The sequence below is a fragment of the Somniosus microcephalus genome, chromosome 1 (assembly GCF_052327205.1).
Source record: "Somniosus microcephalus isolate GS21.2 chromosome 1, FLI_Smic_1.0, whole genome shotgun sequence".
Classification (NCBI taxonomy): Eukaryota; Metazoa; Chordata; class Chondrichthyes; order Squaliformes; family Somniosidae; genus Somniosus; species Somniosus microcephalus.
This window is the reverse complement of record NC_140987.1, coordinates 383237840-383255682: the sequence shown is the minus strand read 5'-3', so window position 1 is coordinate 383255682 and position 17843 is coordinate 383237840. Positions and strand designations below refer to the sequence as shown.

General features: G+C 45.2%; 1 protein-coding gene across 3 annotated transcripts in view; it reads left to right on the top strand.

Moving 5' to 3' along the window:
* LOC147125061 (calmegin) overlaps positions 1-13802 on the top strand; it is a 54779-nt gene extending 40977 nt beyond the window's left edge. For 2 of the 3 annotated variants that reach the window (XM_085996708.1, XM_085996725.1), the window contains 7 exons: positions 2277-2390; positions 2984-3137; positions 8937-9152; positions 9956-10075; positions 10362-10461; positions 12150-12262; positions 13686-13802. In XM_085996708.1, coding sequence (XP_085852834.1) covers positions 2277-2390; positions 2984-3137; positions 8937-9152; positions 9956-10075; positions 10362-10461; positions 12150-12262; positions 13686-13763 — 895 coding nt within the window. In that variant the 3' untranslated portion in view covers positions 13764-13802. The remainder of the gene's footprint in view (positions 1-2276; positions 2391-2983; positions 3138-8936; positions 9153-9955; positions 10076-10361; positions 10462-12149; positions 12263-13685) is intronic. The other variant, XM_085996718.1, reaches the window with a different exon arrangement.
* The last annotated feature ends 4041 nt before the right edge of the window (positions 13803-17843 follow it).

Genomic DNA, 17843 nt, shown 5'->3' with positions numbered 1-17843 from the left:
GACCACCAGTGAACACAGAAACATCCCTCAGCAACACTAGACGACTCGTGAATACAGAAACATCCCCCCACCAACACTAGACCACCAGTGAACACAGAAACATCCCCCCACCAACACTAGACCACCACTGAACACAGAAACATCCCCCCCACCAACACTAGGCCACCCGTGAACACAGAAACATCCCCCCACCAACACTAGACCACCACTGAACACAGAAACATCCCCCCCACCAACACTAGACCACCCGTGAACACAGAAACATCCCCCCACCAACACTAGACCACCAGTGAACACAGAAACATCCCCCCACCAACACTAGACCACCACTGAACACAGAAACATCCCCCCCACCAACACTAGACCACCACTGAACACAGAAACATCCCACCCACCAACACTAGACCACCCATGAACACAGAAACATCCCCCCACCAACACTAGACCACCAGTGAACACAGAAACATCCCTCACCAACACTAGACCACCAGTGAACACAGAAACATCCCTCACCAACACTAGACCACCAGTGAACACAGAAACATCCCTCACCAACACTAGACCACCAGTGAACACAGAAACATCCCCCCACCAACACTAGACCACCCGTGAACACAGAAACATCCCCCCACCAACACTAGACCACCAGTGAACACAGAAACATCCCCCCACCAACACTAGACCACTCATGAACACAGAAACATCCCCCCAACAACACTAGACCACCAGTGAACACAGAAACACCCCTCACCAACACTAGACCACCAGTGAATATAGAAACATCCCCCCCACCAACACTAGACCACCAGTGAACACAGAAACATCCCCCACCAACACTAGACCACCAGTGAACACAGAAACATCCCCCCCACGAACACTAGACCACCAGTGAATATAGAAACATCCCCCCTACCAACACTAGACCACCAGTGAACACAGAAACATCCCCCCAACAACACTAGACCACCAGTGAACACAGAAACATCCCTCACCAACATCAGACCACCAGTGAACACAGAAACATCACCCCACCAACACTAGACGACTCGTGAATACAGAAACATCCCCCTACCAACACTAGACAACTTGTGAACACAGAAACATCTCCCCAACAACACTAGACCACCAGTGAACACAGAAACATCACCCCACCAACACTAGACCACTCATGAACACAGAAACATCCCCCCACCAACACTAGACCACTAGTGAACACAGAAACATCCCCCCACCAACACTAGACCACCAGTGAACACAGAGACATCCCCCCACCAACACTAGACCACCAGTGAACACAGAAACATCCCCCACCAACACTAGACCACCAGTGAACACAGAAACATCCCCCCACCAACACTAGACCACCAGTGAACACAGAAACATCCCCCCACCAACACTAGACCACCAGTGAACACAGAAACATCCCCCCACCAACACTAGACCACCGGTGAATATAGAAACTTCCCCCCACCAACACTAGACCACCAGTGAACACAGAAACATCCCCCCACCAACATTAGACCACCAGTGAACACAGAAACATCCCCCACCAACACTAGACCACCAGTGAACACAGAAACATCCCCCACCAACACTAGACCACCAGTGAACACAGAAACATCCCCCTCCAACACTAGACCACCAGTGAACACAGAAACATCCCCCCACCAACACTAGACCACCAGTGAACACAGAAACATCCCCCACCAACACTAGACCACTCGTGAACACAGAAACATCTCTCCATTTATATAAATTTGAATTAACACGAATTGGCTGTTTCTGCCGGATTAGTACAGTCTCGCAGCCAAAGAGTTTTCTGATCTCAGCCAGGATAGTAATGGAAGCACTATAACTGCTCTTAATGGCCTAACCTAGGGAGTAGTAAATTCAGACAGGCTCCTGATCAGAATCCAGGAGCCCTTGCTTCTGGTCTAGACATTGTGTGCAGACAAAGTGGGGCTCAGCTGTAATCCTCCTCCGGTCACATACCTTGCCAGTATTGAAGGTGGGTGTCAATTATGGAAAGAAAGCTGGAGGAGGAGGGATAAAAAGCACAGCCGGCAGCTGTCTTATAGTCACTGGTTCAGAATGTGCCTCTTCAACTCATTTCAAATTCCTCACCTAGGTCCTTGGTTATGTGTAACGTCTGGGGTAGTTTCTGTTACTGTATTTTATTTACAAACCTTTGCGCTCGTTGAATAATTTATAATATGAAGATATGTCATATTCATATGAGCAGCTGCTAAGGGATGTCACCATGTTCTGTATGATAGGGATGAGGACGCTCCCCGCAATATCCCAGATTCTACAATTATGAAACCAGATAACTGGCTGGATGAGGAGCCAGAGTATATTCCAGATCCTGAATCAAAAAAACCTTCAGATTGGTGAGTACTGAATAATACCAACTGATCTCAGACAGCTTCACAAATCAGTGCTAATGAGTATAACCTCACCCAGGCAGACCAGTGTACACCCCCACTCTTCACCGTTCTCCTGATATACCCCACAACCTCACTGTAATATTCTTTCATATACCCCACCCTTCACCGTAACATTGACATATCCCACCACTTACTGTAAAATTCTTCCATATATTCCACACCACTCACTGTAACACTCTTTCATATACCCCACAAAACTCATTGTAACATTCTCTGATATAGCCCTCATCCCTCACCATAACACTACTAATGCAATACTGGACCCAAGAATGCCTTGTGGAATAATATGAGTGAGCTTTAGTCTGCATCTAACCCATGTTTGCCTGATCTGGGAGTTCTTGATGAAAACACAACCCTAGCAAAGACTTCCCTTACTTTGATGAACACAAAAAAATTGCCAGAGATATAAGTTTAAAATTAGATTTAATCCAAATAAACTTGATGTACCTAAACCTCATGAATACAGCTATTTCCTTATTTTTCTTTAACATTCTGGAATTGTTTTAGTATCACAATGACTTTAATGTCTTTTACAGGGATATAGAAATGGATGGTGAATGGGAACAATCCCAAATCCCAAACCCTTTATGTAAGACTGCAGGCTGTGGAACCTGGAAACCCCCCATGATACCTAACCCTGCCTACAAGGGCAAATGGAAAGTGCCAATGATTGACAATCCCAAATATAAGGTAAATTAATTGATGTTGTGGGTCTTTGTGTGAAACAAATCTCACAAGTGTTGTAGTCTTTCTTACATCACTAACATTAGCTAAAAGATTTGGACACTCTTTGGAATTCCTGTTATGGATTATTGGCAAATGCATCAGATGTTAGCCATGCAGACCAGAAGATCCGAAGTTAGATTTTCAGCCTATGTTGAGTTAGCTGCTCTATGTTGGGAATAGCAGTTGGGTGTAACATATAGTCTCAGTGCCCTTAGACTAGGGGAGTTAAAACCTCACCCCGATTATAATCCACATCCCGCTGAGAAGTACATGTGTGGGCATCAGGTGAGGATCAGGTTTGACCATGATGTCTTACACAGTCAAATAGCCTGACGACATTCATGGGCTCACACATGAGGAGTGGCTATTTGGGCAAGGTACTGAAGAGCATCCAGTCCCTCAGAATTACTGTAGCAACTGTCAGGCACGTTTTTAGAAGAGGAGGCGGAAAACATTTGAAAGACAAAAATAAATAATTTTGTTCACAGGGAGATGAAGTCAGGTATGTATTAAGGGGCCAGAATTTGCTGTAGCTGGGCATCTAATGGCGTCTGCGAGGGAAACTGGGCCCTGAGGTTACAGGGCTATCAACATGGTAGCTCCTTAACTAATGAGATTCAAGGATTGGGAAATAAACAGCGGAAGGACTGAGAAGGAGGGTGAATTAAAGCGGGTGAATTCAATGTCAAATCAGGTACAGAAAGAGAGATAAAGAGAGGGAAAGAAAGATAGGATAATGAGAGAGAAAGAGTCAAAAAGAAAAAAAATTAATTTGACATTTTTAACATCTCCCCAAAAAATTCAAAACCAAAATGAATGAGACATAGAAACATAGAAGATAGGAGCAGGAGTAGGCCATTCGGCCCCTCGAGCCTGTTCCGCCATTTAATGAGATCATGGCTGATCATCCAAATTCAGTACCCTGTCCCTGCTTTCTCCCCATATCCCTTGATCCCTTTAGCCTTAAGAAATATATCTAACTCCTTCTTAAATATATTTAATAAATTGGCCTCAACGGCCTTCTGTGGTAAAGAATTCCACAGGTTCACCACTCTCTGGGTGAAGAAATTCCTCCTCATCTCAGTCCTAAATGGCTTACCCCTTATCCTTAGACTGTGACCCCTGGTTCTGGACTCCCCCGCCATCGGGAACATCCTTCCTGCATCTAGTTTGTCTAGTCCTGTTAGAATTTTATAAGTTTCAATGAGATCCCCTCTCATTCCTCTAAACTCTAGCGAATATAAGCCTAATCGACCCAATCTCTCTCCGTACGTCATTCCTGCCATCCCAGGTATCAGTCTGGTGAATTTTCGCTGCACTCCCTCCATGGCAAGAACATCCTTCCTCAGATAAGGCGACCAAAACTGCACACAATACTCAAGGTGAGGTCTCACCAAGGCCCTGTACAACTGCAGCAAAACATCCTTGCTCCTGTACTCGAATCCTCTCGCTATGAAGGCCAACATACCATTTGCCTTCTTAACCGTCTGCTGCACCTGCATGCTTACCTTCAGCGACTGGTGCACAATAACACCCAGGCCTCGTTGCACTTCCCCTTTTCCCAATCTATTGCTGTTAAGATAATAATCTGCCTTCCTGTTTTTGCCACCAAAGTGGATAACCTCGCATTTATCCACATTATACTGCATCTGCCATGCATCTGCCCAATCACCCAACCTGTCCAAACCATACTGGAGTTTCACTACATCCTCCTCACAGCACACACGCTCACCCAGCTTTGTGTCAGCTGCAAACTTGGAGATATTACATCTAGTTCCCTTGTCTAGATTATTAATATATAGTGTGAATAACTGGGGTCCGAGCACCGATCCCTGCGGTACCCCACTAGTCACTGCCTGTCACTCGGAAAAAGACCCGTTTATTCCAACTCTTTGCTTCCTGTCTGCCAACCAGTTCTCTATCCAAGTCAGTACCTTACCCCCAATCCCATGTGCTTTAACTTTGCACGCTAATCTCTTATGTGGGACCTTATCAAAAGCCTTTTGAAAGTCCAAATACACCACATCCACTGGTTCTCCCTTATCTATTCTACCAGTTACATCCTCAAAAAATTCCAGTAGATTAGTCAAGCACGATTTACCTTTTGTAAATCCATGTTGACTTTGTCCAATCCTGTCAATGTTTTCCAAGTGCTCTGCTATTGCATCTTTTATAATGGACTCTAGCATTTTCCCCACTACCGATGTCAGGCTTACCGGTCTATAATTCCCCGTTTTCTCTCTACCACCTTTTTTGAATAGTGGGGTTACATTAGCTACCCTCCAATCCATGGGAACTGTTCCAGAGTCTATAGAATTTTGGACGATGACCAGCAATGCATCTACTATTTCTAGGGCCACTTCCTTAAGTACCCTAGGATGTAGATTATCAGGCCTTGGGGATTTATTGGTCTTCAATCCCGTCAATTTCCCTAACACCATTTCCCTACAAATACTGATTTCATTCAGTTCCTCCCTCTCATTAGACCCTATGTCCCCCGACATCTCTGGGAGGTTATTTGTGTCCTCCTTTGTGAAGACAGAACCAAAGTATGTATTTAATTGGTCGGCCATTTCTTTGTTCCCCATTATAAATTCCCCTGATTCTGACTGCAAGAGACCTACGCTTGACTTCACCAATCTTTTTCTCTCATACTCTATTTCCCCCCTCTTAATTAATCCCTTTGTCCTCCTTTGCTGAATCCTAAACTGCTCCCAATCCTCAGGTTTGCTGCTTTTTCTGGCCAATTTATATGTCCTCTCCTTGGATCTTATGCTATCCCTAATTTCCCTTGTTAGCCACGGTTGAGTCACTTTTTTTGTTTTATTTTTATGCCAAACAGGGATGAACAAATTCTGTAGTTCATCCATGCGATCTTTAAATGTTTGCCATTGCCTATCCACCGTCAACCCTTTAAGTAACTTTTCCTAATCCATCCTAGCCAACTCGCGACTCATACCATCGTAGTCTCCTTTATTTAAATTCAGGACCCTAGTCTGTGAGTCAAATACTTCACTCTCCATCTTAATGAATAATTCTATCATATTATGATCGCTCCTCCCCAAGGGGCCTCGCACAACAAGATTGCTAATTAATCCTTTCTCATTACATAATACCCAGTCTAAGATGGCCTGATCTCTAGTTGGTTCCTCGACATATTAGTCCAGGAAACCATCCCGTATTCACTCTAGGAATTCCTCATCCACAGTATTGTTACTAATTTGGTTAGCCCAATCTATATGTAGATTAAAGTCACCCATGATAACTGCTGTGCCCTTATTGCACGCGTCTCTAATTTCCCATTTAATGCCATCCCCAACCTCAGCATTACTGTTTGGGGGTCTGTATACAAATCCCACTAACGCTTTCTGCCCCTTGGTATTTCTCAGCTCTACCCATACAGATTCCACATCATCAGAGCTAATATCCTTCCTTACTATTGTGTTAATCTCCTCTTTAACCAGCAATGCTACCCCACCTCCTTTTCTTTTTTGCCTGTCTTATTGAATACCCCTGGATGTTGAATCCCAGCCTTGGTCACCCTGGAGCCATGTCACCGTAATCCCAATTATATCATATCCGTCACACTTGGAATAGTTCATTTTCAGTGCAAGAGAAATTGATTGGCAGTAATTAACAATTATCATGTCGTTAAAAGGGTACTTACATTACCAACTAGTTCATATCTACTGGGCAAATACAGCAACTTCATGACATTCATTGCATATCAATGGTGAGGCAGGCAGCGAAATACCGTTCTTGCGAAGCAAACAGTGGAGAGGCACAACCCGAAAAACAACTTTTGGATATTCACATTTAACTGCGCATCTCCTTCTCACCTGAAGTTGGTGTACTATTTATGCATAAATAACGGTGAGTGCCATTAGCCTCACTGTTATTTTGACAGCAAATTCTAACCCAAGATGTTTTTACATTGTGGCACTGGTTTGGCGAAAGCAGCACCATGTCATCCTCCTAATGATGGTGTCCGCTAATTGGCCTCCTGGCACTGTTCTCTATCAGGCGCCAGGCATGAGAAAGCAGCAATGTGGCAGCCGTTTATAAGACCCACAAATAAGTGATGGAAGGTAAATCAGACAGTTTTCCTTTCTAACAACAGCTAATGCAAGAGGATTGGGGCTTAAGTTTTTAAATATAAAAGAGGTTTGATTCTATTTGGACCCAATATGGTGTAAAATAGCAGACATCAGCCTTGTTAGATCTCAAATAATGCCCAGCTAAAGGTGGTTTGTAACAAGCAGGTTATTTATACTAACTCGGTACCAGTCCTTTCTACATTACTGACATCCGCCTTGATTCACAAGGCCATCTACACCCGTCTAAACTACCTGACTGACCTGCCTACGACAAGCATCAAAAATGATTGCCTGTTTACTGTATGCCTCTAACTTGGTGATTGTGATCGCAACTGATAGAGAAAACCTCACTATCTCTGTAATATGCCATTCTGTGTAACATGTTCCTCTCCATAACATACTTCTCTCTATAACAATCTACTCTTTCATACACTCCATTCTGCAACACACCTCTCTTACACAAACCTTCAAAGTAAATTACTCCTTGTTAACACATCACTTTCTTTAACATACGCTTCCTCTAAAACACATGCTACTTACTCACTGTAGCCCACTCCCTTTCTAGAGTACGGCAGTCTCTATAACAGCTCATCGACCTGAAACAGCTGCGATTTTGTCAATGTAGGCAGGTTGGGAGCGGGTCAGGTGGTTTCTGGCTTCCAGTCCCGCCCCCAACGCCATCCGGCCCACGGACATGACTTTACGTTGATTGACCTTGTTAATCCCGCCCTGCGGGCTTGCCGGCCAATTAAGCGGAAGCCGGTCAGATGACGTCATTTGATGATGCAGCATTTGCTGGTTTTCTTAAAGGGACTACGCACAATTTTATTTTGACCATTGATTTCTCAGTTTTTGACAGCATTGAGGTGCTGCAAACACTGACAATATCTGTACAAAGGTGAGCTCTTGTACCCAGGCTCTCCAATGACTCCCTCCATAGACTGGAACAGATGGCAGCTGCAGGTGCGGAGACAGAAGTGATCTGTCACTGGTGGGAGAGGGTCTCCCAATGAGGTGGCACTAAACATCGATTTCAAAACTTGTTACCTAAAGAAATGTGTAAATACATTAAAAATGAATTTCCCAACATTTTCTTACCCCTGAAACTCACCGGTGCACCACTGGATCCTTCACACCACTTCTGCAGCTGTCATCAATCCAGAAACATTACAGCAGACTCACAACACGCCACACTTACCTGACGTGGTGTCTGGACGTCGAGAAACCTGAGCCAGAAGCAGCAAAATTAAAAAATAGCCTGTCAACTACTCTCAACTAACTACCTGTTAACAGGCAGATAATTGGCTATAATCCTCTTCCCGCCGCTAGGTGTTGGGTCCATGCGCAAATCGGAGACCCGATACTTGGGAAAATTGTTTGGCGGCGGGATCAGAACCCGCCATCAATCAAAACGATTTTAACCTTTGACCCGCCTCCAAACCCGCCCTCTCCGTGCCAATAAAATCGCGGCCGTTAACTGTTTCTCTCTCCACAGATGCAGCCTGACCTGCTGAGTATTTCCAGCATTTCTGTTTTTATTTCAGTTGCCAACATCCAGAGTATTTTGCTTTTGTAATATCTATAGCACATGCTTCTCTCTGCATAACAATCCAGAAATCTAAACTAGCAAAATTGATTAACAATTTTTCCAACTTTGTTCCAATAGGGAGTATGGACACCCCGAAAGATTCCTAACCCAGACTATTTTGAGGATATAAAGCCATTCCTTATGACTCCAATCGGTGCGATCGGACTTGAGCTGTGGTCAGTGACTGCTGACATCCTGTTTGACAGTTTTATTATATCTTCTGATGAGAGAGTTGTCAAGCAGTGGGTGAAAGACACATGGGCACGAACAAAGGCAGTCTACGATGCCGATGGAGTAAGTAAATGTGATGTACTGTGTTTCATCGAGTCCAAGTGTGCCTGTGACCGAATGTGTCTAATAATGTCTGACGGTTGATCGTGTCCCCGAGTGGGAACAATCTTTTTCCAAGCTCCTGCCCGAAATCAAAATCGGATGGCAGTGGAAAATGACAGAAAATTCTGGCGGTGAAGCCTCCCATTGCCTCACTGCCCCAGTGAGCCAAACAGGATTCTCCTTCCCCACCCAAATAGTGGCAGGGGGCGGGTCTTGGATCCCCAGCGGATCCCTCTCCCTCTCTTACCACTGCTTACCAGGGCTGCCATATGGAAGGTGACGAGTGTCCCAGGAAGCAGAGGTAAAGGCTCCGACTTCTCCAAATGGAGGGACGGGGCTTTGTAGCGGCCTCCTCTCTCTCTCTCTCTCTCTCTCTCTCTCAGGTAGACCCAGAATTTACCTGCTGGAGGCCCCGTCACTGGGAGCTGCACTCCTGACCTCCGGGGCGCTTTCGGCCCTTCGAGCTCCTTCGCTGCCTCGAGTTTCCTCAGTTTGCATTGGCAGGGAGCCCGCTCTTCATATGGGATGAACCCCGACCCTAGGAAAATGGCTTGGGACGGATTCGGCGGGGTGGGTGGAAGTCCTGTCCCACCAAGCTTCTGCTCCGAAGAGGAGATTTCCCCCCAGTATGTCTAATGGTGTCAGTTTGTGACAGAATGTCTGTGTGCTTGGTTGTGTTTTGGTGTGACTTTGGTAGTTTTGAGTGTGTGAGTGTTCTTTCGTCAGTGACTGAGGTAATTGCTGCTCTTCACTGTTGTCCACAGCCCGGTTTGATCCTGCAGCTGTTTTTGGCAGCAGACAAGCGCCCGTGGCTCTGGGGAGTCTACGTGTTCACCGTCGCTCTGCCAGTTATCTTATTCATTAGCTTCTTTTGGCCAAACAAGGTATGTCTGTTTAACAGTTCTGTGTATTTCTTAGTAAAGGACTGGAATGAAAGTAAAATGCTTAGACTAAAAATAATAAGCTGCACTGTTCTGTGTGGCACTGTGTTCTCCTGTAACTGTGCTGTAATCTCTTGTACTGTGATGCTCTGTCCTGTACTTTCCTGCTCTGCGTTGTGATGTATATGCTGCCCTGTGCTGTATGCTTCTGTGCTATACTATACTCTCCTGCGCTGCATTGTATTCTGCCCTGTGCTGTACTCTCCTGTGCTGTGGTTTCTTTTCCCAGCGGTTTGGTCCCCCTGATGACTATTATTACAAGAAGACAGATGATGTGCAGCACAATGATGAAGAAAAACTGATAACGGAAGCAGAGCCTCAGCAGTCAGGTAACCTAAATAACATTAATCATACAGTTCACCTCGCTCAACTTTCAAGAGTTCCTGAGTCACGGGTTGATTTTGGCTACCTTTGCCTGACATTAGAAGAATGAGAGGTGGATCTTATTGAAACATATAAGATTCTGAAGGGGCTTGACAGGGTAGATGCAGAGAGGATGTTTCCCCTTGTGGGGGAATCTAGAACTAGGGGGGCATAATTTCAGAATAAGGGGGCACCCATTTAAAACGGAAATGAGGAGTAATTTCTTCTCTCAGAGGGTTGTGAATCTTTGGAATTCTCTTCCCCAGAGAGCTGTGGAGGCTGGGTCATTGAATATATTTAAGGTGGAGATAGACAGATTTTTGAATGGTAAGGGAGTGAAGGGTTATGGGGAGTGGGCAGGGAAGTGGAGTTGAGGCCAAGATCAGATCAGCCATGATCTTATTGAATGGCGGAGCAGGCTTGAGGGGCCAAATGACCTACTCCTGCTCCTACCTCTTATGTATGTTAACAACCTCAAAATGGGGGCGGTTGCCTTAGCACCACATTAACACTGGTGATGCAGTGGCTCCATTTTGAAAAGGGCCTATCGCCCAATGTCCAAAGCGCCCGGCAGATTCAGGCGATAGGCCCCTTTTAATATAGAAATTTGAGGCCTAAGATGTAAATAGGAACCCGATTGCCATTTCAGCTTGGAGCTAGTCGGAGCCTGCATATTGCATGCTCTGACCAGTTTCATGGGCAATGGAACCGAAGATGGCAAAAAATTTATGTGGACCTCGAAGGGCAGCAGTGCTCCTCTGGGTCCCACACAAACAATCTGGGCCGGGACCCCCAGCCTCCGCGATTACACCCACCCTGGTCTAGGGAGAGAAAAATCAGTCAGGTACCAAATTCCTGATTACCATGCAGTCACCAGACCGCCAACACTCAGTGCAATGGCTGCTTGGGCAAGGTACCTGAGTGCACCCGAGGAACCGGAGCCGAGTGGGAGTCGCTGTGTCCAGGAGAAAAGAAATAGAAAATTGGGAAAACTAAAAATATTCCACCTAAACAGTTTGATGAGAAGAATATTAATGAGATTATCTAGTGAGGGACTCCAAATGTCTAACCATTCCTTAAGCTGTGAGCTTCAAATTTTAAAAAAAGACGCTGGCAGACAATCTGTTCCAAGAACCATGCTGCTCCAAACCCCACCACTGGGAGCTGGCCAAAAGCGGAACACTGATGGTGGTTCCCTGATTCCCTCCCACTGTGAGGAAGTGCCTGATCTCTGCTTGGCCTCTCCTCCAGCCAACACGGTTGATATTAGAACACGTTGTGGGGAATCTGCCCCTAAACAAATGATTTTGTTTTTAAACATACTGTTCAGTGTACATTCTGCACAATATGCAGCTGTCGGCAGCGAGTTTGAGGAAGCGATTCAGTCAGGGGCTTTTCTGAGTACAGCTCAGCTCAATAAAAAATCCTTATCATGGACAGGTGTTTGTTGATAATGAAAATTAATTGAAAACTTTAATAACTAATACCTGTATATTATAAGGCACACAAGTTGACTGAAAAAAATGGATTGCTATTTTAAAAATCGACTGCTGGTGACTAGTTTACAGCCAGTCCATTCAGTAGATTGTTCAGTCCAAAACTGAAGTGACAACTCTAGCTTGGACTGTATTTGTTAATTACTAATTATGATCAGTATTTTCAGGTAATACTTCACATGATCAACAAGATAATGAAGATAAAAGCAATGGGATGAAGGAAGGAAGTGCCCTGAGAAAAATGAAAGTAGATTTGGAAAAATCTGCACAGGTTGGACATTTTTGACATTTGTTTAGCATCTTAAAGGGGCTGGATGTTTTTAATTTGGCCAAACTTTTTAAATTAAAGGAATCACTAGAGCATTTACCTATAATATTTTCCAGCATCAAATTACTTATTTAAGCAAATTTTCTAAATCGGGGTCTCCACAGTATAGCCTGACCAGCTACTACCAGGGCAGCCAAAGAAAATATATATATCTTTTGCATAAGTTTAAAAATATTGGGGCAGAGGGAGTGTCATCAATTGCTAAACAATCAATTACACTCCCTTCAGGGATTGTAATGTTAATCTCCTCCCTCTGCAAACCATAGCAACATTGTACACATAGCATTCCTAGCATCCAATGTTGCAGTAATGTAAGTGATGGGAATTTTTGCCATATGACACATTTCCATCGCTTGCACATCATTACAATATGCCCACCCATATTTGTGCTGGTAAATTGAACTCCCAACATTAGGTCCACAGCTCCCGGCCCGATTTTTCTGCCCTTGCCTGTCATGGTAATGCTGGGGAACTGGTGTAATTCCAGAGCAAAACTGGCCTTCTAGGATTTTGCCCTACTGGACACTAGATTCTAGCAATTGAAAGAAACAACTTGCATTTATATAGCGCCTTCCATGACCTCAGGACATCCCAAATACTTTTGAAGTGTAGTCACTATTATAATGTAGGAAATGCAGCAGCCACTTTGTGCACAGCAAGGTCCCACAGACATGTGATAATGACCAGATAATCTGTTTTAGTGTTATTGGTTGAGGGATAAATATTGGCCAGGGCACAGGGGAATAGTGCCGTGGGATCTTTTACTTCCACCTGAGAAAGCAGGCAGGGCCTCGGTTTAACGTCTCATCTGAAAGACAGCACCTCTGACAATGCAGCATTCCCTCAGTACTGCACTGAAGTGTTAGCCTAGACTTTGTTCTCAAGTCTCATGGAGTGGGGCTTGAACCCACAACCTTCTAACTCAGAGACGAGAGTGCTACCACTGAGCCACAATTAACATCTAATTGCCAGGTTTTAAGTAAAAAGTGATATAATCAGGAGTTATGTTGGAACCACTTCTCTCTAATTAATGCACAAAATCATGAGCAAGTAGCAATTGTAATCGTCCCTTCTTCCAAAAGCATTAAGCCCTGAGTACCGAGGTGGATTGTGGGCACTGGCTGCTTAACAAATGCCACAAATGAGGACAATAACCTCCTATCAAATCCCTGAAAATCAGCCACATCATTTGTGATTTTCACAATCGCCTTTTACTCCTGAGAAGAAGTGTGCAGGCACTGCAGTAAGTCCTGTTCCATAAGCACAGAATATTGTTTCTACATTGAGTCGTTCTTCTAATTGGAGGGAGATCCTCATCGTTCACTAAGAAAACTCCAGATGCTTACGGAATTAATTCTGGTTGCAGGCACAAGGGGGCGGTGAGCCAGATCTAGGTCCAATTACAGTAGATGCTCTGCGATACCGCAAAACAAGGCCGGAGTAATGACCACCAGGATTCATGCTCTTCAAAAAGATGAACTTTTACACAAAGTATTCAACTGTCAGCCTGACCAGAGTTTTACAGAGAACCTTCGGACACTTCAGGAGATCTATAACTGTTTGATGGTAATACAGGCTGTGCAACAAATATTGGAGGAAGATGCTGTTTTTTATTTGTAACAATATTGTAAGTGTGTTCTTTATATTTGTGTTTATAATTTTGCTACAGTGGACAGATAAAAGACAGTGGACAGATAAAATCCTTCCACATTATTATAAGTTGTGATAAAATAAAACACATTTTCTTGTATTCACTGAAATGAGAGAAAAGGTGTTGTTTTTTCAGTTTTGATGTAATGAGAATCAGTAACCGCAATTCTCAGGTCAGGTTATGGGCTGCTCCCCCAACGTAGTGTTACCAAATGTTCTCAGTCCTTGGCAGGTGGTTAGTCCTCAGAGCTGTTTCTTCTCTTGTGCAATAATCCAAACTGCATCTGCCAATGGATCCATCGGAATTGATGAGAAAGCTCGTTTCCTTATTGTTTATTTTTGTTTTCAAAAGTCTTCCCTGTTTCTCACCCTTGCCTTTTATTATTTGTTGTCAGGATGTGGGCAAGGCAGCATTATATTGGCCATTCTTAGCTGCCCTGTTGGCATTAATGAACAACCAGATAGAGTGGGACTGGAGTCAAATGATGGCTAGACCAGGCAGGGATAGCAGGTTATGACCCCACTACCGAACATCAAACCACCGTTTCCAAGACTGTCACTGACCTCATCTCCTCTGGAGATCTTCCCCCCACGGCCACCAACCTCATAGTTCCCCAGCCCGCTTCTACCTCCTTCCCAAGATCCACAAACAGGACTGCCCTGGTAGACCCATCGTTTCAGCCTGTTCTTGCCCCACCAAACTTATCTCTTCCTATCTCGACTCTATCTTTTCTCCCCTTGTCCAGGCTCTTCCCACCTACATCCGCGATTCTTTAGACGCCCTCTGCCACTTTTAACAGTTTTCAGTTTCCTGGCCCCAACCGCCTCCTTTTCACCATGGGCGTACAATCCCTCTACACCTCCATCCCCCAGCAGGATGGACTGAGAGCGCTCCGCTTCTTCCTTGAGCAGAGGCCCAACCAGTCCCCATCCACCACTACCCTCCTCCGCCTGGCTGAACTTGTTCTCACATTGAACAACTTCTCCTTTGACTCCACTCATTTCCTCCAAATCAAAGGTGTTGCTATGGTTACCCGCATGGGTCCTAGCTATGCCTGCCTTTTCGTGGGATATGTGGAACACTCTTTGTTCCAGTCCTACTCGGGTCCCCTCCCTCACCTCTTTTTCCGGTACATTGATGACTGTATCTGTGCCGTTTCCTGCTCTCGCCCTGAACTAGATAATTTCATTCACTTTGCCTCCAATTTCCACCCTTCCCTCACCTTCACATGGTCCATCTCCGACTCTTCCCTTCCCTTCCTCGACTTCTCCATCTCCATCTCTGGGGATAGGTTATTGACCAACATTCACTACAAGCCCACTGACTCCCACAGCTTCCTCCCACCCCGCCTCCTGTAAGGACTCTATTCCATTCTCTCAGTTTCTCCATCTCCGCCGCATCTGCTCCGACGATGCCACCTTCCACACCAGTGCTTCCGACATGTCTTCCTTTTTCCTCAACCGAGGATTCCCCTCTACCGTGGTTGACACGGCCCTTGACCGCATCCGTTCTATCTCCCGCACTTCTGCCCTCACCCCTACCCCTCCCTCCCGGAACCACGATAGGGTTCCCCTTGTCCTCACCTTTCACCCCACCAGCCTCCACATTCAACGGATCATCCTCCGCCATTTCCGCCACCTCCAAAGTGATCCCACTACCAAACGCATCTTCCCTTCCCCTCCCCTTTCAGCATTCCGTAGGGACTGCTCCCTCCGAGACACCCTAGTCCACTCCACTATCACCCCCAGCACCCCTTCCCCTTCGCCCGGCACCTTCCCGTGCAAGCACAGGAGATGCAACACCTGCCCTTATAACTCCCCCCTTCCCACTGTCCAGGGCCCCAAATACCCCTTCCAGGTGAAACAGCGATTTACTTGTACTTCTTGCAATCTAGTATACTGTATTCACTGCTCACGATGTGGTCTCCTCTACATTGGGGAGACCAAACGCAGATTGGGTAACCGCTTTGCGGAACACCTCCGTTCAGTCCATAAGGATGACCCCGAGCTTCCGGTCGCCTGTCATTTTAATTCACCGCCCCATTCCCACTCAGACCTCACTGTACTCGGACTCTTGCATTGTTCCACGGAAGCTCAGCGTAAGCTCAAGGAACAGCACCTCATCTTCCGATTACGCACTTTACAGCCTTCCTGACTCAATATCGAGTTCAACAATTTCAGATCATAACCTTGGCCCCCATTACATTTTTACTTACTTTTTTATCCACACCTTTGTTTTGGCCCCCCCTTTTTTTTCCTCTCCCACATGGCAGCTGTCTCCCATTCTGCCAGCACATTTCACACCTAATCTAGAGCCGTCTTTTGTCTCCACTAGTCCTATCACCATCTCGTCTCGTTTTGAATACCTCTTAATGTCTCTTCTCTTCTCTTTTGTTCTCTCCCAGCCTGGCCTTCAGTCTTGACAAAGGGTTTGACCCGAAACGTTGACTCTATTTTCTCTCCACGGATGTTGCCTGGCCTGCTGAGTTTTTCCAGCATTTTCTGTTGTTATTTCGGATTTCCAGCATCTGCAGTATTTTGCTATCGTACAGGGATAGCAGGTTCCCTTCCCCAAAGGACATTAGTGAATCATTTGGGTTTCCAGCTTTCATGGTCATCTTTTCTGGTACTAGATTTATGGAGTTCACTGGTAGGATTCTGAACTCACAGTAATAGGAGGTGTGGAGTGTCATCAACAGTTGTTTGCCAGTACCGCCCAATAAAAGTGGTACCGAACCCAGAAAATATGAGCACATAGTCTCATATCTGGCCTCTAGGGAATGCCTTCCAGTAGCTGCTGTCCCAATCCTCTGTATTTCCTTGTAGCTTTTCGTTGCAATAGAGGAACCTACATAGGATAGTTTGTGATATGCCAGCACCTTGATGTTCCAGCCTTCCAACTCCAGTCCTGCTTACCAGGCTTAATCATAACCATCTGCTTAACCCAAGTCCTTGTGAAGGGCTTTGGCAGAGATATGCCCAATGTGAAGCTATTTCCCTCTCCGAACTGCTGAGCAATGTGTCAGGTGTAGGCCAAGAGCTTTCCTGCAGTAATTCTATAACTGTGACAAAGAGTGACATTAGAAGGTGGCTGAGCTGCATGTGGTTAGAAGAATGGTGACAATGCAGTCACACATTTTACGTTGAGTCCTGGTGCTCGCCATGCCTGCTTGTGTGGAGCTCCTAGCGCCTCCAAACCATCTAGCAAGGGCTCCGACCTGCATTTGTCAGTTGCCTAATGACAGATAGGAACTATCTTCCTTGAAGGGGAAGTAAGTAGGGTGTCTTTGGTGTTGAGATGGCTTCAAGATGACAATTCTGGGGATGAAAGCTTAGAAATGAGTCAGCCAATTCGGTAATCCAATATCTCAGCCAGACAGGTGGGCAATGCTCCAGGGCAGTGTTGATGATTGACCAACCAGCCTTGCTTATTAATAGGGCCTGGACTAGTAGGTTTGTCACCAAGTGGTGGGATTCTTCCATCTCAACTGTGGGGCAGACATGATTTAAGGTGCGTTTTGATTCTTGTGACACCTGCATCCCTTCATGTTTTGCAAGCAAGGATGACCACTTCTCTGATTTTAAAATGACTGAAGCCTCCTTTACAATATCAGCTAGGAATGTTTTACAAATTACGTGTTTGTCTGCTAATTTTGGCAACAGTAATTTCTAGGCTATAATATTCTACTGGTTGACTTAAAAGGGGAAATTAAAATATAAAAAGTGGTAAATTGTGCTCAAGAAGGAAATCTAGGCAATTACCACACATTTGCTATCCAGACCAGATGATTCTGCCAAATGTTTTACACCAGACAGAAGAAAAGCTGCAGCACAAGAAACACACTGAAGGTGGTGAATGCCTTTATGAATAATT